A 26,249-nucleotide genomic window follows, 5' to 3' on the forward strand; every position below is an offset into this window, starting at 1 on the left:
TTCTACAAATCCTTTCACCAGTATATTTACTAACAACTACTATTTGATTTAAGGCTAACTTGTTTTTGGTCTTGCCTTTGAGTTGGAGCTTATAAGTTGGCTGAAAATTGAATTTATTTAGAATAGCAACCGGTAATAGCATTTTTGTCCAAAGCAATTATGCAAATCTACTCTTTTGTTTTGCAATGCTAGAGACAGACATGATAGGCTAATTCATAGTACTATAAACGTTCTCAACAGGAAATTGTATCCATACACGACACAGTGAAACATATAACGACCTACTAACAGCTGGTGCATAATATACTGTTTACAACACCTGAATGACAATTCACGAATCAAGCAATAAGGGTATACGCATAACGCATAGACAGGCTATACTTAATAATTAATTCGTTGAAGGTAAGAAATAGTTATTTTTAATTCTAATTAATGCTCCATGTACTACTAAGCCACTAAGCAACAAAAAAACTAACAATAACAGCAGATAAAAGTTATATAATAAATAGAAACATTAAATGATAAAAAAAAAATGAAAATTATTGGTACTTTCTTTTGTAAAAGCTTTTGACAGACATGTCTTTATTTTGCACATTGTAACATATGACTCAAATCAGGGCTTGCTTTAACTAACTACTTATAAATTATGTTTAATCAAATTTTAAATTATTTACAAATGTATCTGTCTAAATAGTCATGGATAAAAACTTATTGTTTGACTAGTGCCCAAATTATTTCAATATAATACTCAAACTAACTCAAAAACTCAATGTCTCAAACTCAAAATTTTATCCAAAATTGTTGAAATTATCAAAAAAATTTTTTTTTGCTGTTATCTCTTGTGCAGTGGAATGATTATGGTGTAAATATAAAGCTTATGTGTACTTGAGATCACTCTAAGGTTGCTTGGGGCAATTTTCACAAATTAATTGCAAATTGTAAATAAGCTTTACAGGAATGATGAGAAGAAAATATTTTGTTTTAAGGTTCTATTAAACTATGAAGAAGAAATATTGATTGTTATACGTTAGGCACAAGCTGTCAAAACTGCAATCAATCATGAAGTAGGTGGCAAACTTACAATCAAGTAAACGGCAATTCGCATTAACGTGTTTGTCAAACAAGATTATAACATTACATAGGAGTATGTATTAATACCAGTGATGGAAACAAGTCTAAATGGTCGTGACACAAGTCAAAGTCATTAACAATGCAAGTCCAAGTAAGACTATTGTTTACATTCTTAAGTCAATTCTAGTCAGTTAGATTGATAATAAATTTTATTTCTAAATACTCGTAACGTAAACAGCCTTTAAGCATAAAATCTGATCTTATCCATTTTTGATGCTTTTGCACATTCAACAGAATGTGTAGCGCAGTGATTTTTGAATAAATTCTTTCACAAATATAAAAACCGATTTAACAACGATTTGAAATAATTTCTTTTAGGACTCGAGTCAAGTCGAGTCTTTTAAGCACTAAAAGTCAAGAAGTCTTTCCAAAAATCTGACTCAAGTTTTTACATCTCTAATTAATACAAATAAATACTGACAAAACGAAATCGCTCGGATGAACGCCCGCGGTTTTGGTAATCTCCAGACTCATAGATTGCTAATCATATAACTTTTAGACGACGCCTCTTACTCAAAATGACTGGGAACACTGACGATCTTGGCTTTTCCCCAACATTCTTACTGTTCTTAGGTATATAGGCCTAGTACCATTAGCCAGCTTATTTATATATATCAAAATAACTAAATTACTATCACTTACATACATACGCATATAAAATTGACTTCAAGCAGTCTGCATCAGACTGTTAGTAGACCAGACAAATAAAAAACTCCTTGAAAGTTAAATTAATTAATTAATTAATCTACAGTACATTGACAATTCTGGAATTAGGCTAACGTACAAAAAAATATTTTCATGTTTTTTTTTACTATGCTTGGCCCGGTCTGCAAAATACATAAATCTGACAAGATCTTCGATGTGTAGAGACAATCGCACTGGTAAGATGGTGTGAAAATGGTACGATACCCTATGTTGCTCGTTGGCCTGCACCAACCTTTAAATTTTCACAAATTTTGAATTCTATAGCCTATCAGAATACAGATAAGATAGATTAGCCCAAACCATGTCAGGTCTAGGTCAAATTTTTGGTTGAATTTTAGGGTTATAGTCCCAAGTACCATATTTTGCACATCGCAGCACTTTTACCCAAATTCGTGGGCCACTGAGCCGGTGTGCAAGCTACTTTGCACCAACATACCGTAGCCTGCTCTGCAGCCTGATGGTACTTGGCTTTAATCTACGATTATTTTAGAAATTTAAAGCATAGACTTATTTATTAGCTTCAATTAGGCCTACAATAATAGATTCAATCAGGCTATATAGGCTTCTCGGAAAACGAATTCAGTTGCAAACCGAAGTTTTCTGCGTAACACTAGAAAATAAAAATGCAGCTATGAATTCCTTAATTAGGAAACACTGCTTAGTTCGGATGAAATTTTCTCTTGTTTACTGACAGACCGAGTTATGAGCAATGGGCAGAAGCACCGTTCTGCACTCTACGAACTTGACGCTGGCTTACTCACTCTACGTATGTCTTATTATGCGGCCAACGGCATGCCCTATAAGCAATAAATCAAAGTTCATGCATTCACCTACTCTACAAGTACGAACTGATTATTTCAAAACTGCGTGCAAAGACCACTGAAAACCAAATATTTTCTTTTGAAACGTGACGCAAACAGTCCTTGTAATGGGTGCAGATTTCATGCTTGGACGTGTGAGTTAAGCAGGGTTAATAAGTTGTAATTACTCAACCGCAACAGATCGGACCAATCAAATCAACATTTACCGGCACACCCTTGGAGGTTGAGCGTTCCATGCAAGGAATCTTTATTACAGTAATAACTTTAATAAGTGTTTCAGGCGTTTTCATTTAATTTTATGGGGTATTTTTTAATTATATAAAAAACTACCAATCAGGATCACTGATCATTTATGCCTTGTTTTTTTGAGGATAAAAACTACGATTTTGATGCCTTGTTCATGGGTAGGCTACTGCTATTAGAACGACAGTGCAGCGCTGATAGTGGTTCCTACTTGAATGAATTACCACATCAGGCATGGTAGCGTACTTCTTCAAATCAAATCTTAGATGTATATATTATACAATTACTCGCTAATAATCGGTACATTTTGTACGGCTTATACGTAAGGTCAGTTTCCATTACTACGTTTTCCAAATAAAACATAGCTCACTCAAAACAACTTGAAATTGCCTTAAAGCCAGACAAATCTTTTAATCTAAGTTTACCCACAATCGGTCTTACCAGCTTTTCTGCATATCCTTGGAAGAGGCTGATTGCCTAATTTCGGTGAATTACCGGTTTTATCACCATCTTATATTCCATACCAGTGCAGCTTTTATTTCAAGAAATAAGGCGTGAGAAGGATGTTAGACAGAGTATGATACCAACAGATATTTCCTATGTGCAGAGCATCTACATGTACAAGTAGGCTTTATCTGCACGAAGTTGTTTGTAGAAATGATGTGCACCAAGGTTATGTCACTTTCGTTTCATCGAATTAATTTTATGAATGATATCACAATCTTTGTTCTTTGACTGAGGAAAGTCTATGCACGACTTACATTTAATTCCTCACCTCTAGAACCCTGGTTACCGAGCTTATCTTTTGTGCAAGTTGATATACATTGGTAATTCGGATTTTTTTGTTATATTGCCGAATTTGAAATTATTTACCAGAACAGAAGTAAGCGTCATTCATATCTTGCTCAAGTCGACAAATTCATTTACAAACCTTTCCAGTTGTATCCAACCGTACATCCAAGGATCAAAGTTATGTTGTTTACCTTACCGTTATTTTTTCGATTCTGATGTGCACAGGACATGAAATTAACCGAATCCAAATTGTGCAATTGGCGTCGCGGTCACGATTTAAAAATAAACAATTTAAGCAAAATAAGGATGGAGACGAATTGACTAGAAATTTGCATGACGCCAGAGCTGTAACTGTGGATAAGCCAAAGAGTGTTGTAGCAGCAAATGGTACCATGTTATCATATAAGACAGCAATAAAAATAGAATGCACCAATGCCACATAGCTGTGAAGTGAACTGTGATTTTGCGCGTACACAAGCAATATTATATTATTCTTCAAAGTTGTTATCCTTCTGAAGAAATGGCTTGTCTGGCATTATTAAAGGTGCTCTTACAGGCATTGCCCTTCGTGCGAACCGACCATCGTTTTTGTGTTTTCTTCCTGAAAATTCAGATTTTGGTAATTTACTAAACCTTTTATTAACCAGCACATTACATAGTACTGAGCCAAAAAAAAACAACCGCAAAACAAGTGTGGTACAGCATATGCCACATTTTGCAATCATTTCATTTTGTTTTAAGTATCTAATTAAAAAGCTAAATAGAGAAACAAAGATTAAATAAAGAAACCAAAAAACTCTACCTGTTCTTGGTCTTAATCCATATTCTCTTCTTCGAAATGCACTTCCCCAATCCTCGTTCCAATGATTCGAGTTGGACACAGTTCCAACAACAGCAACACATTTCTCATTTACTACAATCTCTCGCTTTGATGGCATCTTCCATTTCACAAATAACATTAAAAGTTTTATCCAGAAATGGTTACACTTTTAGATTACATGGTATTATAAGCAGAAAAAAGTTTTGTGTATTTTTTGTAATTTTGAATAAATTTGCTGACCTGCAACTGTACACGATCATCAAATTTCTTTGTGATGGTGCAAAAGGCACCTGCTGATCTAGCAATCTGACCTCCCTTACCAGGGAAGAATTCTACAGAGCAAACTTTGGTGCCAATTGCCAGCAAACACAGTGGATAAGCATCTCCATCATTTGGTGTCCCTAACGTAAATTGTACGATTTCAGATTCAACTTTTTCTAGAGCTATATGGCTATGTGTTTAGATTTCAAAATTATGAAAATTGCATTTTTTATCAACATTATATCGACGAAGTTTTTAACCAAACATATTTATAATTATTTATAACTAAGGTTTTTTAGTATTCTGCACTAGACATTTGTCACTTTATCAATAACTAAGTATATTTTTGATAAAGTGAAAAAATATCTCGTGCAGCATACTCAGCAACATAAGATGATGTTGATGATGTCATATCACTAATATTATTCAGCAAAGAGTAGAAAATAAATTGACATTAAGCAAAATACCAATAATACTAAACAAATTACAATTGACGTACATCCTGTGAGAGATTCTGTTAATTGTGCAGAGTTGGTTACCAGGTCTCCAACCTTCATGTTTTCTGTGCACAGTATCCATCGCCGCTTCACAGGTCCAGCAACAAGCGCTATAAATGCAGACCTATTGTCGTCAGGCATGATTTTGGTGATCTAACAAGAAAGCAAAGTTTTATTTACTCCTGCAATGCAAAAGCAATATGACCAGAATTATTTCACAAAAAAGTACCTTCTTTCCTATTTAACTTTTGATAGTATGGTTTTATTCTGGTGTAACCAGAAGTAGATAACTTTACCATCGTTTATACAATCATGATTATGGTATGATAAAGGTTTAAACCACAAAAAATGGAATAATTTGATTTACCTTTTCTTGAAAGACAGCACCAGCAACAACTTCCTCAGCTGTCATGCGATGGGTATCAACCCAATACCATTTACGAGGTAAACCACCACCAAGTTTAGCTGTCCAAACTCGACCAGGAACAATTTCATCTAAAAAGTTAAATAGGAGGTGAAAGGCTGGGTAACATGCATAAATTATGGTACAATGGCAATGAAAATATTAATTAATTACGCATCCTTCACTATCTTACCTTTCCAATTTTTTACTGGTAAACGACCACCAGTACGATAAACATGCAATGGTTTTGTTGTGTACTCAGGTTGTTCCCATAGTTTTACAAGTCTGTGACCATATCTACCATTTATAAATGGTGAGGAATGAAACTTTCTTGCGGAATTAAATATGTTCAACTTTTGTAAAAATTGTCTTTGTGAATGAATGAAAATTGTGGGTGAAAGTGGTTGCACTTTTCCAAATATTTTGAGCTGTTTAAAGCAGATATTAAGTTGCTGAACAAGTGTTCGTTTCACTCCGTCAATAAGCATTTTGACAGCCAAATGACTGCTTTCTAACCAGTTGTTCAGAGAAAGGTAACACCAGTATTTGTCACATATAAACCACTACAACACTAGTTAAAATATATTGAAATTCTATAAAGAAAATATTTGCATATTCAATTAATGTCAAGATAGCAAAAAAAAATTGCTTTCACTACAGTAAAATGTGGACTGCACTGACTAAATTATTTCAGTACAGGCACTGTTAGAGCTAGACTAATTTGTTTTTGCAAAATAAAATCTCAGCTGAAGGGTTTTTCCGAGACACTATGCAGATAGTGGTCCACCAATGCAAATAAAAGCATAGAAGTGGTTTGGAAACTTTGCCTATTTTCTACAATAAACATATATGAGTGTAGATGATACAAACTCTGTACAATACGTGAAAATATGGCTGTAGCTGAAATCATCATTAGGACAAAGGAACAACAAAACACGTGACCTAATGCATCTGAGATAAATGAACTGGATTTCCACCTTTTCCACTGAAAATTTTTGATGGTATTTGGTAATGACAAGTTTGTGTGACTTTTAGAAGATTTACAATTAAGCTAAATTTCAATTTGGTCTTCATTTAATTTAATCATTAATTTAAGCCATGACAAGTCTAACTACAGGATGACTGCACAAGTAAGCTGACATATTCACAAACGTATGTTCGGGTCTAGTATAAAAGTGTACAACCACAGGATGCCTTTGTTTACTAGGCTCCACTCCCCAGCATCTACTCAAATTGTAACACCATCTGATTGTGCACTTGTATACTAAACTCGTATGTTCTAGGCTATATACTGAAGTCTACAAAATGTATGTTTACAGTCTGGAAAGCCAGTATGTCATGTAAACACAAAGCAACCCATATTGAAGAGTTTGCTAAGTGCGCGGGCCGTAGTGGAAAATGTAGCAGCTGCACGCACGTGATTCATCATCGTGCTAACCGAATTTTTTATCTTCATGCCAATTTATACTAAACAAACAGAGAAAAGCTGGTTGTTTGAACGCCAAATTATAATAAATAAAAAAAATTGAGGTTTTGGTGCACGCTATAGGATTACTAAAGAACATAGACTACTAACGTAGCTTAGTGCTAGCTTACCAGCTTTCGTTTTATATGATTGGATGTCGGACGAAACGGAAGAACTAAACTAGGAATGAAAAAATTCCCCTGTTCGCAACTTTGCACAGAAATCAATGGAGAGCTACTTAGTTACACACCACTCAGAAGGCGAAAAGAAAGCTTCTCTACTTTACATTTTATATGGATAGGCAAAAAGCTTTACCAAATGTTCAGACACTTTAAGCTCAATGATGAAATGTAGTTTTCTGCCTTACTAAATAATTGTGCAATAAATACAAAACTCTTGTTTTTTATGCGGTAAGCAAGCAACTAATTTGGTGAATACCCTAAATTAAGAAAGTAAAATGAGGAGTACTGTACTTTGAGTTTAGGTTCAGACTTTAGAGATTATAGGGTAAGTCTTTACATTAATCTCAATAACCTTCTGTGATATAGTGAAAAGTCCTGGTGCTACGGTTGTGCAAAAGATAAGGTAAATCGGCTCTAGTTTATACGGTATTTCCAGGGTTTCCATACCGTCCTTATTTCTAAGATTTGTCCTTATTTTGAAGGTCTTAGAAAATATTTTTGTCTTTTTTTCCAAGAAACGTCTTATGTCTTATTTTTAGGGGAAAGGTTCCAATTTTGAACATTTCGACACCTTTAGTATACTATTTTGGACCAAAGAGAGACCAAAATTAAGAACATGCAAATAGTGTCTCATTTTATTGTTAGAAACCTTGATTGCCTTCTCCCGTTGTGCACTGTTTAAGGTATTATTCTTCTTTTGTTTCCAAGTGGCCCATATTTTTTAATCCAGATGGCAACCCTGGGTATTCCAGACGGTTTTTTCACTTTCCATGAACTGATGTTTAGGGTTTGCACCTGCTGCAGATTGTTTCATGTTGAAATAAACGAATAAAACGATACAATTCAATACAAAAAAGTCATTTGCGAGCATGTTGTTGTTTTATCATGATGACGACGTAACAAGGTAAAGCTGTAAGACTTTACCATGGTAGAAAATAAACGATGCGAATTAATATTAGTAATGACATAAGGAAAAAACTGTTTTAGTTTTATTTTCTGTTTTTGACACTAATTAGTTAGTAAATTTTATCTCTAGACTACCTTTGTTTTTCCAGGACTTTTTGTCTTTATTAGTTTTGCTTGCAGCATCCGCTTAGTTATATGAAAGGAAATCTGCTCAATGGCTGAAGAAGTCGAAAATAACAATCCTGCTTTGAAAATTGAGCACAAACCTTACACCATTAATGATACTCTGATACACATTCATATTTTGCATCTAAAAAACAGTCAGATGTTGTGGATTAATAAAAACACTCCCTCGATGAAAAATTTGGCAGTTGCGACACAAACAAAATATGAAAAAAGTGCAACTGCGGTCAATCTTCTGGGAGATATGAGTGACCCAATATCGGCTAATTTAGCACAGCGTCTTAGCAAAAGAACAGGAAAACAAACATATGTCAGCTGCAATCTTCCTGGCACTGATACTGAGCTTCTGCCTAAAGTCGAACAGCTTTTAATTAGAGACTTGACATTGTAAATGCTATTTCAAACTTTGATTGGAGTAACAGTGAAGCAGTTTGATCAGAGTTTGTGATGAATAAAAATTCAATTTTGTGTGTAGTGAAATTACCATTTAAAAACAACAGACTATGTGGTTTGTAACTTTGCATTGGTGTTGTTGGCCACAATATTGCACCCATGGGCATAATTTGTTTTGTAGTAAACCTGTTACACTGGCTCTAATCGTATTATCTTATAGGGTTATTTGTTTTTGATAGATATAATTTTTGCATAGGTAGAGTTTTTATGGAACCATCTGTGTAAATAAAGTGAAACAGTCAGTAAGTTAACGTTGCCAGTTATTTTTTAGGGGAGTTTGTGTCCACAGTGTTATTTCTAGAAAAGGTTTGTCTTTTTCAGAAGGTTGGTATCAACTTTCTTCTTGGATGATGTAAAACGGGACAATTAATTTGTTTCATTTGAACACTAAGATGGCGATATCTTGGATTAATGTCTTCTGGGATTTTTTTTTGAATAAATGTAAGAAGTAAGGCTAGGTAGTATTATACATGGGAATTTTCATGTGTACATACTCTCCGTTTTCGGCTCCTCAGGTTGATAACCTGGTTATTCTATGTGTACCTTGCAATATAAAAGATTTTCTTTTCACTGTGCAAGATTTCACCAACACTTCGTGAACTGTGATTTGCGAAAATTCAAATAAGTTTCTTATTGTAACATCAAGGTAAGCACAGTAAGTGTAATTTGGTGTTGGATACTTAATATGGATGGGCCCCTATATACCCAAACCTATTATATTATAGATTCGCTGAATACCACCTGTGTGGAAGATTTGGGCGAACACAGATACTAACAATGGCGAGTCCATATACAATACTACTTGTTAATGTCTATACTATTTATTTATGAAATAATGATCTATTTTCCTGGATAAGCTAAACTAGAGTCAACATTTCTTACATCATATTATGCCACAAGCAAGATTTGGAAACTTTCTGATACAATTTTATCATTTGGTGCTGATACAAATAGATTCGGGTTCATTCAGGTTGACCTTTATGATATCAGGATTCGCACGAACCTGAATAATCCTCCTCGTGGCACACCCCTAGTGTTTAATATAATATTAGCGTTACAGAAGATGTTTGTGCTTTGCATTATCATGTGATACTTTTTACACAAGTCATAGTCAGTGAGAACAACTTTTGTTTTACCGTTACTGGTGAAAACGTTCAATCACGTGTAGATTTATTTAACTATTTGCTGTAAATATTTACACAAAAAATGAGATGATATAACACGACATGACAATAACAACGGAGCCCCAGGAGAGTGCGCTATTTCACAGCTGCTATGTAATATTGTAGTTACCGGTACTATATTGTGCCAGTCTTATTTTTATAATACAACTCATTCGGAGTGTCAATTCTATCCGAAACTAAATTCGTTTCTTGCATAGATGAGCTATAATGCACCCAAGAACTTCTTCAAAGATAGCATTGTGCTTTTCATCAATACTTGTCCCTACTTAATGCCGGTTGTATTTCACTTAGTCGAAACATTGTAAATGATATCGGAAATTAAGGAACTCCATCATAGTGAAAAAACCAAAAAGACAGGGATGCCAAGTTGCCAACATATCATAACAAACTTTCACATATGAAACTTCACTTCATCGTAAGAACAATATTTTCTCCATTCAAAAGCGAAAAAATGATAATGCTAAAAATGTTAAAACACAAAGTAAAGTTTGATAAAGAAAAATAAATATCTTTCCACTTCATATTATGGAGAAATATACAACAAGCACCCACGAAAGTTCCAGTTATATCTGGCCTCCAGGTTTTGTGGCGTAAATGTATCTGAATTATTGCACACAACCCACCACAACCCTCATCACTGGATCACACAGCACCAAGAATTTGCTTTCTTTGCCTGTAAAATTTACAGCAATCAACCTTTGTATCTGACCATAAACACAGTAGAATACGCCTATAAGGGCGCCTCTATGGGAGTGCAAATTTGCCGTTATACACAAATTACCTACAAGTGTACCATGTAGCATTACAAGTGTGTTATTCAGGTTTGTTAGTGTAATGAAAACAACCAAGTTGGCAAAAATCACACAGGAAGTACAGTACACGAAGAAAAACTTTTGTGCAGTACTTCTAGTTACGTGATAATGACCTTTTGTGGCAGAGATGATGGTCTAGAGTGCTATTATGAACAAATAAAATAATATATGTCTTGGCTCAGGGGCCAGTAACAGGATGCCATTATAGGCGAACTTTAATGTATGCAAAATACAGGTTTCTGTCAGGACCAACCGAAATGTTAACTTAGTAGAAAAATGACAAAGCCATTATAAACGAATTCTACGATATTTTCTTATTATGCAAAAAAGTCAATACAGTTACAGTATACGTGATAGTCGTCATACTAAATTCCACATGAATGCATGCTACAGAAATTGAAATCAAATTTACTGTAATCAAACAGGTACCTGTTTATAAAACGTTTTTGATTGCAAACTTAATGCATCTGATTTTGCGACGAGATCATCTAACTTTTCACCTCTCTGTAATAAGGATTCCATTGTGCCGTGCTAAAATCAAAACAAATTTCAAATACTAGTATGGAAAACAGCAAGGCAAAACTGGACAAATAATTTAATTGAAAATGCTACATGGCAGACAGCAGTACTATCAGCTCAGTTAAAGTGAAAGTACCACAAAATAAATACGATTTATGTCAAATTTTTTCACCAAAACGATTTTAGTTTCATCAAGCTCGACTTGCACTCTTGTCATAGCATCTGCTTCTTTGGGATCCTGATATTTCAAGAGCATTGGCTCCAATCCATTATACTGTATATTCCTGAAATACATGTTAAATTATTTTTCACCCTTTATTTAGATCTGCGTCGGAATATTACTCAAATGAAAAATATTTATTTATAAAAATGTATATAATTATTGTTAACATTACATTATGATTTTATGTGTTAAACATGTGTCAGATTGATCACTAAAAATGAATGTTAAGTGATTAATTTTTGGCACTTACGCTTGTTGTCCATATGGCCAATCTTTGGATGGTACTTTGGAAGCAAAATCTTCACAAGCCTATAACAAAAACATGTTATACGTATCTGCTGCCAACAGTGTGTCATGTGTTACCTTTGGATGGGTTCCTCTAATTACTCTGGGTTGACCCTTATTCCTCTAATTCAGTGGTCGGCAAACTTTTTTGTCATGGCCCAAATTACTCTTTCAAGAGCTATTGAAGGCGCACTACGTGAAACCACTACGACAAAACAAATAATTTAATTGTTACACAAAAACATTAATCGTTGTACAACGCAATAGCTTGCTACTAATACTTTGGTACTTTCTCAGATTATTGCACTACCAAAAGCGACAGGCAAAAATTGTGTTTTTTAACAGGATTTTCGGGTCAAAAAGAAAGAAAACAACAATAACAAAAAGTAAAAAATCATAATTGCAGTTTCCTCGGTTGAAGGCAAAGCAAATAGATTCACAAAATTTGACATTAAATTGACAAAATACTGATATTACTCGCACACACCATTGTTAGTAATTGCCAGGCTAACCAGAGCTCGCTGCTTCGCAGCTCACAAAAACGCAGTTTTCAGCATGTCGCTTTTGGTAGTCCGATAATCTAAGAAAGTAGCAGTATTTTCTTTATTTCATCAATCAATCAATGTGATGAGTAAAATTGTTTGCATTCGCTAGTAGCAAGATTGTTTGTTGTTGTCACAACGAGTAAGTTTTTTCAAGCTTGTATCCAACAAGCGGTTTCCGTGAGCTGATTTTATTTCTTTCATTACTGAGAAAGACTGCTCGCACATATACGTAGTGCTGAACATGGATGTAATTTGGTTGTTTGTTTTTTCAAATATGGAAATTGCTCGTGATGAAGCTCCTGCCAAAACTGCAAGACAGATTTACTATAATTACCATTGGTATCGCTTTTGGGGGCTCTGCTTTGCAGATTTTCGTCACACTGAAGTTGCAATAGTTCCAGTTGAAATTTAAATATTTAAATAAAGATAAAATAAAGATGACCGCCTCAAAAGTAGCCCAAATAATAGCAATACTAGACTTAACAATGAAACTGTGATGAAGCAATGAGCATAAATAAAAACTCTTAGCTACACCAATTTGTAAAATACAGTACAATGAATGTACAGCTATCACGCGGCCCACGACTACATGATAAAACTGAAATAATAATAAATAGCTCGCGGCCCACTAAAAATTGTTAAAAGGCCAACATTTGGGCCGCGGCCCATAGTTTGCCGACCACTGCTCTAATTACTCAGGTTGACCCTTGATTTACTTTGTCTGTGTTCCTTGGACTGTCATAGGTTCATTGGCTGGTTAACCATAGCATTTAAAAACGTTCTAATTTTGGCTATTCATTCAAAAGTCCAGCTTTTGTTAATGGTACAGAATAAACTTACAGGGTGGGTGATTATTATTCTATTACATGCTGCAGTAAAAAAGGGATACTACAGGAAAATATTAAACATTACATCAACAATATCAACATTACATAAAAACAAAAAATATACTGTAATGCATTAAGAATATATAGTGTAGAATACCCATACCTTGCTTAAAATAGTAAATGCAACCCTTCTTGGGTAGTCTTGGTCAGCTATTATTACACCAGTTAGCCGATCTTCTCGTACATACACATGACATAGATATTCTTGTTCTTTTACAGACTGTCTTTGACCAGTTTGAGTACGTTCAGTAATTATTTGTGTTGTAAATGTCATAAATTCTTGAATGCTTTAAGGAAAGAAGATGATTATTGTCAAAAATAATGTTTAACTCTATAATATTTCCTAGCCTAAGTTAAAAATTACTACATCAACAATACATTACTTTTCTTCTGAAAGAAATCTGAGTCTTAAAAGTGCATTTGTCTGCCGGTTAAAAAATCCCTTACAACTTAATTAGAAGTTGGCTTCTAGTCGTAATGTCTTGGACTACATAAAATCAATCAATTACAAAATGGTATTGTTTGCGAGGTTATGTTTTTTTAAACAAGCAAATTATAGCTATAGAAATGGAAAAAGACTATATGCCATGAGGCACCTTCACTATAGATTGGTTTTAGTATTCAAGGCTAATTTGAGGAAGGGTTCTTATTATGGAAGAAGTAGGTCTATTAATCCAGTTAGGACTTTACTTATTTCTGGCAAGACACAATACAGGCCCAAACTCAATGCAACTACATAAATATAGTTATGGAGGCGGTGGCCTATGAATATCATACATATAATATATACCTTTTTCTTTGGAAGTAGTTGAAGGACATTAAGTCATAAGTAGAAGTGAGTGGAATAACTACGGCGGGCCCCTTATAAAGGAGGCTCATGGAAAACAGTTTTACCATTTTTGTTGCAGATGGAATTAATCTGTTTATCAATGACAATATAATACCTTCAAAAATAAAAAATGTCACCTTGTAGGCTAATAACATAGGCTAATTAAGTAACAAATGGCTGATTTGTCCACAATCTCATTTATATGGTAGTTCAGAAGTTTAGTGATTATATGCATATGCTTAAATTTACTCTTAAGGTTAATGAAATACTGTAGTGACGAAACAATCATTTCCAAATAATTTCAATTTTACAAAAAGATAGCCTAGGCTATGCGACTGCTGACCAACAACAACAATTTCACTTCCTCTAAAACATAATATGATAACTTGTTTGTTTACAAAAATTTTTGCTGCGTGAAAACACAACTGAAGCTCTGGACTGCACTAATTTATTTTTTTTAAATAAATAAACTGATACATCAGTTTTGATGCTGGAAGTTTGGAGAACATAGTATTCTGAATCTGAAGCAACAAAAAATTTCTTGTGTTTTTTCACTCCGATTTTAGACGGTGACCCTTCTTTTGTTGCTGATAAGATAGATAGATAGTAAGATAATGGAAAAGATCCTACCAGTTGGGCCTCCCTTGCCTTCTTTACTTTTACACTCACATATCAGGATCGACTATTGACAAATTATTACGTCTTAATTTCTTTTTTATTGGCCTACCTCATAACTTCTTCCCACACAGACTTTAACCTGCTGGGACCTTCAATGTCAAAAAAATTTCCTTTCTTTTGTTGCTTCCGAAACCTTGGCTACAAAAATAGCAGAAACATCATCTTGGTACAGCAGGAAAGTTTTTACGTGAGATGATGTCATAGGATACCAAGTCCTATAAATATCTTATAATTTTAACAGTTCTTGATTCCTTTCTTTAAAAGCGATGGGTACTGTAGGTATATATATACTGTACTACAAAAAAGCTAAGAAACATATTTTCTATATATTTTTTAATGCGTAAAAAAATTCATATCAGTAAAATCATTACAATCCAATGCCTAAAACGCTTATAATTTAAAAAAGAATTAAAGTGGGTCGACAATTTCCCTTTTGAGTGCAACAACGGATACCATGACTCAAGGTTCCCACCTTAGTGTGGCGTTTGACGTTTCAATCACTGTCTTCGAAGAGATTCATGCCTACCGCACGATCAGAATCTTCAGCCGGTTTCTTTCCTCCTTGGTTTGGTCCTGAGCTGCTTCGGCCACGTATTTAGTATTTACATTATTATCCAGTACAAATACACCAACGGTGAGCTAGTTTAGGCTTATTTAAGGCAAAATGTTCCTATTACAGACTTAAATACGCTTTAATTATACCTATTACTATTAACTATTCACTTGTCGGCTACATGAAACATTCAATTCATACCTGATCCAAATACTTGAGTCATACCTGTTGTTTCTTATATTGTGACGTAATTTGAACCGCTAAACTTGTCATAATTAAGCGATTAATTTGTGTTTTTTGTCACTTATTTGTAGCAATAACTGCTTAACTACCATATACTGGTACAAATCTTTTTACCAGGATATTGACCGACAATTACTGTTTGATTTAAGGCCAACTTGTTTTTGGACTTGCCCCTCACTTTAAAACCTTTTGTGAGCGTTAGCGTTTCTTATTTTGGAGATCATTTCTTCGGCAAGAATTTTATTTTTGATCAAGATTGAAATGTCTTTTTTTCCGATATCGGTCCATATTGGAGATTGACTCAGTCCCTTGTTCTGAATTTGTAGTCGACCTAATGTTTGTGCTACCCCAACAGAATACTTTTCGCCTTGTCTGGTGCTTCAAATTAGTTGTGAGTCTACACGGTACGTTAAGAAAACGACAATATGTTTCATAATTTTAGTGTCACAACTCACAAGTTAAAAACGCCATGAAAAAGACAGAGTGCAAAAATTTAATGCTAGGGTACACAGCTGAATATCATGGATGCGACATTTGTTTTAAAAACTTCACAATTTCGTTTAAAATATTGTTAGGCCTATAAACGAAATTTTTGTCACATAATACGTTAAATTTACTACTTGCATAAACCGTGTTACAAATACGCCAACAACAAAAAAAACACATAAGCCTACATTTTCATTTTAGGCAGCATATTGTTAGCATTTCGTTCAAAAAGTAGAACAAACAAAAGGTAATCGGTAAACCTATAGCTTACTGTAGGCTAAAGGCAGCTAAATCAACACAGTATCAACTGTACAATGTAAAACCTATTTGAGCATACATAGGAATCGTAGGCAGCTAAATTACGAAATGATACGGTGGTCGATCAAGCTAGAAAGGTTGTGCATTCCTGCATTGCAATTGCACTAGACTGCACATTACAGCAATCATTTTCACTTGCTGTGAGCAAAACCAGCCAGTTTTTTAAACTGGTTCAAAAAACGTAGGTTTTCTCAAAATCTTGAACTTTGGCTTGAACCCAAGTCTTTTTCTAAAAATTTGACTTTGATGTTTTTGCAGATGAGTCATCTAAAGACGTGGAGGGTAGGCGTCGTACATCTACAGCATTTTTCGAATCAAAGTTTGGTGAAATACATTCCACATTACCGACATCATTGTCTTCAAGGATGTCAGCGCTTTTCAAGTAGCTTTTGCGCCGACTAAAATTTAATAGAGAAATTCTGATTTGAGGACAACCGCAACTTACGTAACACTTGTTCCTAACATTTCATGTCATTTAAACGTTATAACTGGTAGATTATCGAATAATTAGCTTATAAGCTTAATTAGCTTATTTACTGGCCTATGAAGTTATAATTGGTATAAAACGTCTAAATTCTATAGAAAGACTTCTTTCAAAATCATTCATTTTATAAAACGTTTCATGAAACCCAAGTTGTCAATATTTTGGCAGTATTAATGACATTTGGAAACCGCCGAATTCACCCCAATACAAACACAATATTATACCTTAAAATTTGCTCCATGTTCCTTCGACGATAGGTTGTGCGGAAAAGTACCAGAAATATCAAACATATAAAGGCCGAATAACCGAACAAAGCATAAGAGGATATTGTCATGTCCCTTATTGGAACGGGCTTAGTCATTCCACCAGTCGGTGGTACGGAAGAATCTGAACTGTGACATCTGTCAAAAATACAAATAAGGTTTAGGGCCAGTAGGCCACTTTATGTGCTAACAGTACATAGGAAATTTGCTTTTATCCCATGAAAAACCACTTTAAAGAACTATTCGGACAAGTTTAAGCTTACTTTGTGATGTTAGCAAATTCTGGGGCGACCGGAGTGGCAAGTTTTTGTAGAACGAGAATTAGCAACATTCCTTGCAATTGACCGCTTAAGAATACGAGGCCAGAACTGGTCGCCACTTCCACGGGGTAAGTCGTTTCGACGACCAATTCGTTGCCGAGGGGAAACAAGGGCAATCCAAAAAAACCGATCAAAGCACATGACAGTGCGATTAGGGCCTCCTGGCTGCGTTTATTCTACAACAGAAAAAAATTTGCAGCAACTATTACAAAACTAGCAACATAATAACCATCGTTAACACGCTTGCAGGAACATAGCTTATGCCTCGATCAGGTCTATGTATACTAGATTGAGGTACGGTATATCAATATTATAGACCAGTGGTTTTCAACCGGGGTGCCATTTACGTTTCGCAAGGGTGCCGCAAGTTATTGCGCACTAATCACTAGTTCAGGAAAACGGTTGCGAAAATTAGTTTTATTTAATGCAGAAACTTTTTGGTTTGACTGTGGGTGCCGCCAAATCTTCTGGTTGTTTGCAGGATGCCGTAAGTCAAAAAAGGTTGAGAACCACCACATTTAATTTAAATGCAGACCATCCGGTATCTCACAAATACTAAAATCCTTACATGGACCATATCATGTAAAATGGACATAGGCCTATGTACTGACGTGTATAAAAGTGAAGAATGCCACAGATCCGATACAAAAAAAATAGGACAACTTTGAGATGAGAGTGAATCGTTTAGTTCTATCGGCAATGATTCCAGCTATCAAGCCTCCAACAACTCCCCCCAGGACAAGGCAAGTACCACAAACCACCCCCGCAAAAAAGTCTTCGTAACCCCACGGACATAACATTTGTTCTAAGAAGACGGTGATCGCGGTGTATATTCCAATACCACCTCCAATACAAAGAAATATCAGCCAGTATTGCCTGGAAGGAAAAACACTTTTTGTGTAGCTTTAGTTTGGGAATAGGTTTTAAGTACAATAAGCCAAATAAACCGGTTATGGTGCTAACCAACTGAGCTTGGTTAAATACAAATGGCATGCCAGCATATTGGGATCAGCAGGACGTACTATATAACACGCACTTCCTTCAACACGAACAATATGGAGTTTTAAGAACACTTACCGGTTAGAAAGCAATTTCTTTATTCCCATCCAAAACGGTTCTGGTTCCGTCTCGGCGCTTGCAGAAGGTGGAAGCGATGGCCTGCTTTGTCGAACACCGGCAGAAACCAAAATCGCTCCAAGCACTGGAAGTTATTTAAAACGCTTAAGTATAAGAGCCATATCACGTAATGTGGTCGTGTGGTCGCGGCTCTTTGACACAGGTATTTGTAATATTGTTCGTATATAGCCAAAACATGATAGGATGCGTAGATAAACGTCACCGGTCACGCGCTACAATGTCATGGTGCAATGCGAGCCACGGGCGGCGAAAAGCAATTTAAAAATGTACCACGGGCAATTAACGGAATTAAACCACACAAAGACCTCACCTGCCGGGCATGCGTAGACGATCAGCATCGTCAAAATATCCTTAGGTGTTTTAACAATCACAGGAGATAAGATGTTTGCAGTCATAATCCCCAACGGATTACTGGAAGTGGCAATGGTGTTAGCGAGTGCTCGCTGGTTGTCTGGGAACCATAACGCTGCCACCTTTGTCGGCGCAAACATGAGAAATGGCTGCGCAATGCCTGACAAGATATGTCCTGAAATAGAAATATTCTCAATTAAAACGTATATAGTTTCCAGAAATTCATCCAAACGTTTCAATAAATAATAGGTCGTATCAAAATCAAAACAGAATATGCTAATATAACGCGAATCCAAGTAAAAAGTCAAACATACACTTAGTTAGACCGATATAAAGTTTCTTAATTTTCAAGTAAAGCGGCCACTTAAGTTTCCTGTAAAGTATTTTTTGCAAAATATGCCAACGGTCTCGAGGAGCAGTAGATTCCACTTTTAAAATATAGGGACGCAATTTTCGGTCAGGTCAGGTCACACACTAGGAGTGCATTGAAACTGGACGTAGGTGATGTTTAGAAATGCAATCAGTGCTTAATTAGAGTTGCGTCCGAAATGCCATTCAACCATTTCCGACGCAACTACGTGGGTATTGGTGACGTTGCCTTTACGTTAGGCTGCCACTATTTCATCAGAAAAATTCGAGTGTTGAAAGCTATATTCTTCACAGTTTCTTGTCATCCGAACTTAAATGTTATAACTTAGTAACCTAAACTTAACCTAGATCTACCTTCTAATGATCTAATCTAACTTTAACTCCAATAAAACCTAAAATAGCTAAAATCAATTTTTTGCATTGTCCTTCTTCAAACATACAGTAATCGCCTATCTTTGACAACAGGTTGCGTGACCTACATACGGAGAAATAGTCACCCTTTATATTAGGCACCACCCATATGTGTGTTTAACCTGTATACCGTCTGTAGTACAAATAATAAACGAAGTGTAAAATGATGAATGATGGAGATGATAAACTATGTTCGCATATTAACTGTCCAGGCTGTATTGAGTTGGATGTGTACATGGGCCAAAAGGAAATCTATTCGTTAAAATATGCCGTGCTGTGATGGTTTTAGTGACGTCAATATTAGTTCAGTTGACCCACCATACGTACGGGGCACAAACAAAATTTGCAAAGTGTATTCCTACTGCGTTTTTCAAAACTCAGAAATCGGCAACCTCTGCAATCGTGAATGACCAATTTGTGGAAGAGAAAATGATCTACATTAGCAGCTAATGGCTCGTAACGACTGTTGAGGAGCTTCTTAAAAGTTAGGAAAAAGAGCTCTTAGAGCTGGATTGCATAATAAATTGGTACTTATTGCGTAGACGGGTTTTGAGCTTAGCAACAAGTCAAAAGCGCTATGTTGCAGCAACACGCAACATTGCGCACGTGCTAAATAGGCATAACAATAGTTTGAGTTACTTCGGTCCACACAAACTAAAATTCAAAAAAATACGAAGTAAACATTATAAAAATTGTCATTATACTTTTGCATGGGTGATAATATTTCTTAAAAACAATAAGGCAAAATTAACGTTTGTTATAATACGTTGCTACAAATCACGCGACAGTTGGAGAAAAATTATAATTCTTAATTCATAAAGCGGTGTATTAGGTTCCCAATTTTCCACCAAACTGTTGGTTTATTAATATTTGACTAACGATCTGTATGGTGATGTGGTCATTTATTGTGAATTCTCGTCGCGTGCGTTTTAACGTTTCAGGCCCATGGTTAAACGTCGATTCCAGAAAAGAAAGTCGTACGGCAATTACCATAATTTAAAATACACAAATAATTACAAGCAGTCAATTAACGACGTCATCGAAAAGGACTTACCTGCGAACACAGTCGCTAAACTTTCTGTGTACCCAAGATTTTCAATTGCGCTTATTACGCGCAGTACGCTGCCTACACAATGCAACCATGACGACAGCAGCAGAGAATAACGTAACCCGATCCTATCCATAATCCAAGTTGCTAAGATGCCGCTCGGGATACCCACGACCATATAAACTATTGCAAACCAATTGATAACTTCGATCTGAAAGGGAATAATAATCAAAAAGTTAGTTAATAAATTGATAAGTCACGCTTAATGTAAACCAGTTTAAGATATGTTATGCAACTAAAATGACTACTTATGTCCATTATGTTAGCTAGTAATCAGCAATTTATTATACAATTTATCAAAATGATGGTATGCATGCCTTTGTTTCGTAAAATGCAGCGCTAGTGTAAGCAACAGGTCCGAACGCGATTCTTGACATTGAATTTGACAAGATGAGTATCGACAAGACAAAAAGGATGAACCATCTTGTTTTGTAGGTATGAATTTCAGGTGGACTTTTCTCCATCTCTTCACCAGGGTCGTCATGTTTTATTCCTTGGCTTGTGTCGCAGCAGCCCCGGTTTTTCAGGTTGTTCATATCAGAGGCCAAGGATGCCGCTTATTAATGTTTTACAGCTACAAAGACAAAGCCTTAATACTCTGAAGACTAAATCTAATCAAAGTTAAAACTTTAAAAAACCTGATTAAAGCCTTTAAAAACCATGTAAAATTATAATACCCATGTTTTGTTGGAGCGTTATAGCGAGGGTTTGAGTCAGAACCATGCATGGAAATCGTGAATTGCTGCCCCAGGCGACGCCTTCAGGCCAGCCAGCCTTTTTTTCTTGACAAACGTGTTTATAAAAATGCTTGAAATAAATCGACAATACACAAAATTATGTCAAAAACGAACCATTAGTTATCGTGTCATATTATATGACATAACAAGAATATACTATACATATACTATAAATGCTATATATATACTATAAATTAGTATCATTAACTATGAACATTGCCTAGAAACAGTTTAGGCCTATGCAACCGCACGTCGATGGAAATCTAAATAAGGCTTGCTGCCGATCTCCTGCCGCCAATAAACTATGCGGACAATCTCATTCTTTACCTTCAACTCTACATCGAAATATGTTTGATTTCGCATCTGCAGAAACTAAAAGGACAAAATGAATGAAAATCGAGCTCACATGCCTTATGCCATCACTTGACACGTCAAAAACCAAACGAAAAAGCGCCAAGCGGCGTGTAGTTCAATTGATGAAGAAACAAGTATTACAAGATCGATCCTATTTTCCGCCTGAAAAGTTATGGTTTTAGTATAATAATTCGTAAAATGACTGTACAAAATCTATCTCTATCTCGACGCACAATGGATTACGATGCCACGCAAAACAATGCTCAATTTGTAGGGGTGTGTACTGTGTAGGCGGGAAATACCTGTATGCCTGACTCAACATAATTAATGATCAACTGCGGCTGATTTTAATACCACAATTTGGTTTATCCATAGTTAATAAATGCATACTTGTAAGCATCGACTACGGTCAATCACGGTAACTAAATATCAATATAACCAGCTTAAAATGTTTGAAGATGGTCAGCTGGGTCAAGTCCAGATGTGGTATGATCGCTGTAAAGCTCTCAGGAGTCAGAAATGGTTCGGGTGCATAAACATTGTATTGTGTGCACAACCACAAACCAAGTTCGAACTTTTTGATAGCACGCACACATGCAAGCACAAATTGTTTTTCGCGTGAATAGAAACTCGTCGATATTAAAACGTTATTAAAATTATTAAAACGTCGACGTTAAAAATTACGTTGAATAGAAAGGTATGATAATATTAATTAAATTATCTTTAATCTGATTCATCCACTCAATTTGTTTACATACACCATTATTGTACGGGACGAAAACGTTTGCTGACGTAAATATAGTTAAAAATTATTAACACGTCTAATTATTTTATCAAATATCTCTTGCTAGCAGCTATACTTCCTTGTGCAACCTTTTATTTAACCCAGTTTCCTACTTTTAACGACTTTCGTAACACACCTGAAGTGATGTAACACTACCATCGGTTTGTACTCAGCGTGTAGTGGGTTTCAATCAACACTTACGCTAGCCTTTGTCGAACAGGCATTCCACAACTGTATCGTATTTCTTGGTGTTGATTTTACCAGGGAAAAAGTGCAAAGCGAAAAACCCGACGGCAACTTTCCCTGTAAGCTGTACGCTTTTGCGCTAGCGCACAGATGTTTTGCTTGAAGCGCACGCAAAAGTTTTCGGAGCGCACAAATACCAAAAGTATATCCTTTCGAAACCTGAAATTCCCTAGCATTCACATTCACAGTACACAAAACACACATAGCCTATTATAGACATCAGGTTAAAAGCTGCACAACAATTACAGTTTGCCCACATGTAAGGCTAAAATTTAGGAGAAACATTGCCTGACCAGACCGTAAACTTCAAAGCACAACCGTCTATCCCAACGATAGCACAATGTCAATTTTGTCTAAAATATAAATAGAAAATAGTTGAAGCTAGCCTGGCCGACGCATCTGACGGTTTTAGCAAACGACACAAATCCCGGCATTTAGTAACAACTGTGCCCGTGTTAAAGTTTGTTTACTCTCTATATATGATAACTATACTGTACAAAGCGTATACTTTATCATCTATACCTAATCTTACATGGCTGTCGCTATGAAAACCTATATGTTCACGTACCCGCTGTTATTGCAGTTATTCCAATTAATCCTCTGCATTAAAACCTGATCTCAGGTTACACCCCAGTTGCCTAAAGTAAATTGAAGTACCTAAAATTACCTCTACGTCTCACTTTGATGACGTTTAATAATTTGTACATTCCCTTATAGCTGTGCTTTCCTTATAGCTACGAGAGATTTCGATCAGCATCGGCGATCAAACAAACCAAACATCGAAATGCTTGGGTACTAAACGATTGCTTGCTTGGGCAAACTTCGCGATCAGACCGCTGCATGTATGGTTCATCGATATCATCAGTTTACGCGTGCCATTAGCCGACGAACTGCTTGATATCACGAATTGAAAAAGTTTAGCGAGAAATGAATACGGCTTTTGACTACAGCCACACACGCGTTAGACATATTATGTTGGCATAAAATGTCGTATGTTATAGGGCTAGGCTATATCCCAAGACAGAGATTTGTCAAAGCTAAATTTTTTGCCATTGTTTTAACATAGATCGTAAAAAGCAAACAACACAGTAATTCCAGTAAACAATAAACCCAACCACAAGAACCGTAAAAATCCTAATCAGTGTCAAGTTACTTCAAAACTCTAAACAGTGTACAGTATAACTAAAGCATGTATACGAAGAACTTATGACAAGTCTGTGTTTACCGCAATGAAACAGTTCACCAAAAGCCAATTGCAGTCTAAGATGCAATCATATAACATACAATAATGACGCAATTAGTTTGTTTACGTTTCAAGTTGAACATGTTAACTGAAATGTAACAATTTGATGAACAACATAGTCTTCATAAGTCACCTGAGGGTACCGCCATAGTTTTGTTTACCATCACTGGCGAATATTGTATCCAGTGTTATCAGTCTACCGTGTAGTTCTTGGAATCAAGAAGGCTATACTTGCTTTGCATGCACTCGGGAACTCAGCCAAGTTAAACCACAAGTCAACCGCTTACATTTCTGCATTGTAGGCATTACTGTGAAGCCTATACAGTAGCCAGTAGGCTATACCTTCATCTCTGTATTAAGCTCGTAAACTGCCGTTAACGCGTGTTTTCATCTGCCTGTAACTTAGGTTCTTGTAAACACGGTCTGTGAGGTTGTGACTACGTTAAAAAACAAATATTTTTGCATGCCCGATGAAGCTGTAACACTGCGATCATTCGATCAGATGATTCATAAATATGCTTTGCTTATGGGCTTGAAAGACTGTATTGTGGTGCTAAACTTATCTGCATAACTAGCTTTTAATTTGATAGACTCAAATCTAGTCTGCAACAAATATTTTTGTACTTGTAATTACTACTGTATGATGGTGAATATGTTCGCAGATGACGCATGCTGTGCGGCGCAAAAATGTAATCATATACGCTCGTAGTCACGAAAGGTACCAAATTCATCAGTAATTCATCAGCGGTCAATCAAACTACGACGTATAAAAGCAACGTTATGAGTCGCAAACTTGTGGTAATGAAGTGCAAACAAAGATCTTCATGCAACGAAAGATATCACCTACCTCGTCTATAGACTTGATGTTTTATGGCTGTCACTATTTCAGCGGAAACAATCCTACGTTCAAAGCGATTTTTATGGTTTCTTGTTAAAATAATCTAAATATTATATAAGTTATAACGTAGTAACCTAAACCTAACCTAAATCTTCCGACAAATCTAAACCTAACTCCAATAAAACCTTAAATAGCTGAAATCAACTTTTTGCATATCCATTCTCCTAACCTTTAACCGCCTATCTTTAACAACAGGCTGCATACGATGAAATAGTCACTTTGTTTTTTCATAGTTTTCAATTTACCATATCTGCCAACTATATTTGTTTACCTTATTCCAGTTTACTAGTTTTCCGTTTACAGTTCGCTACAGTTGTTACTAGTTGTTCGTTTACGTTTACCAGATTACAGTTTACTGTACTATATTCCAGTTTGTTCGTTCTGCACAAACCGCGTCTGGCACGCCTTTCAGGAGTTACGAGGATATAAAACTAATTTTGGAAACCTGTTTGCGCATCTTCTTCGCTTTTGGATCAAATGACAACTAAAAACCTCACTTTACTTTTCCGTACCCAATCCGGAAAAAAATAGAAACGGATCGAAATACGGTACAACAATTGCACAAAACATTATTGACGGGATAAGATGGCTTAGCACGCGCAAGGATACAAATTTAAGCATGTATAGACTGTAAACATTTAGTTATATTGAAACTTCTTCAATTTTCAACAATCTTTTCCAACCGCTATGTGACAAGCTATACCAGTAGCACGCGCTACTGTAATTAATACACAATTTTATGCCATTGAGGAACTTAACTTGACAGAGTGACAGAATGTTTCGCGGCTATAGTAAACATGATGGATTAATTATTAACAGAAATCTCATTATAAAACTTACGTATAGCATAACATACGTACCGGTTGCATTATTATGTTAATAATTATTAATTATTATCGAAGCACGACATTCTCATACGCAGTAATGCGTAATCAGTTAAAAAATTATGTCATCATTGTGTAATCAAATGTTGCAACCTTTTATTGCTTTAGTTGGTATTGAGTTACACTTGCAGTTCACGGTTACTTGGTCATGGCTTGACTTGTTCTGGCTATATTCAATGAGTCTCCTATCTATCGGTCGTGAAATCTTTCGCAGCCAGAATTCTGATATCATTGAA

General features: G+C 35.6%; 3 protein-coding genes across 3 annotated transcripts; all 3 read right to left on the reverse strand.

The window, feature by feature from the left end:
- Positions 1–4,064: 4,064 nt before the first annotated feature.
- LOC143461032 (large ribosomal subunit protein uL2m-like) lies at positions 4,065–6,267 on the reverse strand. Its single transcript, XM_076958773.1, has 6 exons — positions 5,867–6,267; positions 5,638–5,765; positions 5,273–5,423; positions 4,753–4,913; positions 4,495–4,630; positions 4,065–4,293 (listed from the first exon to the last, which is right to left on the reverse strand). The coding sequence occupies exons 1-6, from the start codon at positions 6,159–6,161 to the stop codon at positions 4,181–4,183; spliced, it is 984 nt and encodes a 327-aa protein (XP_076814888.1). The 5' UTR covers positions 6,162–6,267; the 3' UTR covers positions 4,065–4,180.
- A 3,748-nt stretch (positions 6,268–10,015) lies between these two features.
- LOC143460695 (synaptobrevin homolog YKT6-like) lies at positions 10,016–14,261 on the reverse strand. The gene is made up of 6 exons (XM_076958300.1): positions 14,108–14,261; positions 13,421–13,604; positions 11,851–11,909; positions 11,550–11,661; positions 11,288–11,389; positions 10,016–10,719 (listed from the first exon to the last, which is right to left on the reverse strand). The coding sequence occupies exons 1-6, from the start codon at positions 14,212–14,214 to the stop codon at positions 10,681–10,683; spliced, it is 603 nt and encodes a 200-aa protein (XP_076814415.1). The 5' UTR covers positions 14,215–14,261; the 3' UTR covers positions 10,016–10,680.
- A 1,783-nt stretch (positions 14,262–16,044) lies between these two features.
- Positions 16,045–25,016, reverse strand: LOC143460437 (solute carrier family 49 member A3-like). Its single transcript, XM_076957935.1, has 10 exons — positions 24,365–25,016; positions 21,545–21,674; positions 21,185–21,441; positions 20,814–21,018; positions 18,939–19,154; positions 18,569–18,692; positions 18,103–18,367; positions 17,435–17,667; positions 17,133–17,309; positions 16,045–16,822 (listed from the first exon to the last, which is right to left on the reverse strand). The coding sequence occupies exons 3-10, from the start codon at positions 21,401–21,403 to the stop codon at positions 16,654–16,656; spliced, it is 1,608 nt and encodes a 535-aa protein (XP_076814050.1). The 5' UTR covers positions 21,404–21,441; positions 21,545–21,674; positions 24,365–25,016; the 3' UTR covers positions 16,045–16,653.
- Positions 25,017–26,249: the final 1,233 nt, after the last annotated feature.

Source organism: Clavelina lepadiformis, chromosome 5, assembly GCF_947623445.1.
Source record: "Clavelina lepadiformis chromosome 5, kaClaLepa1.1, whole genome shotgun sequence".
NCBI classification, from domain to species: domain Eukaryota; kingdom Metazoa; phylum Chordata; class Ascidiacea; order Aplousobranchia; family Clavelinidae; genus Clavelina; species Clavelina lepadiformis.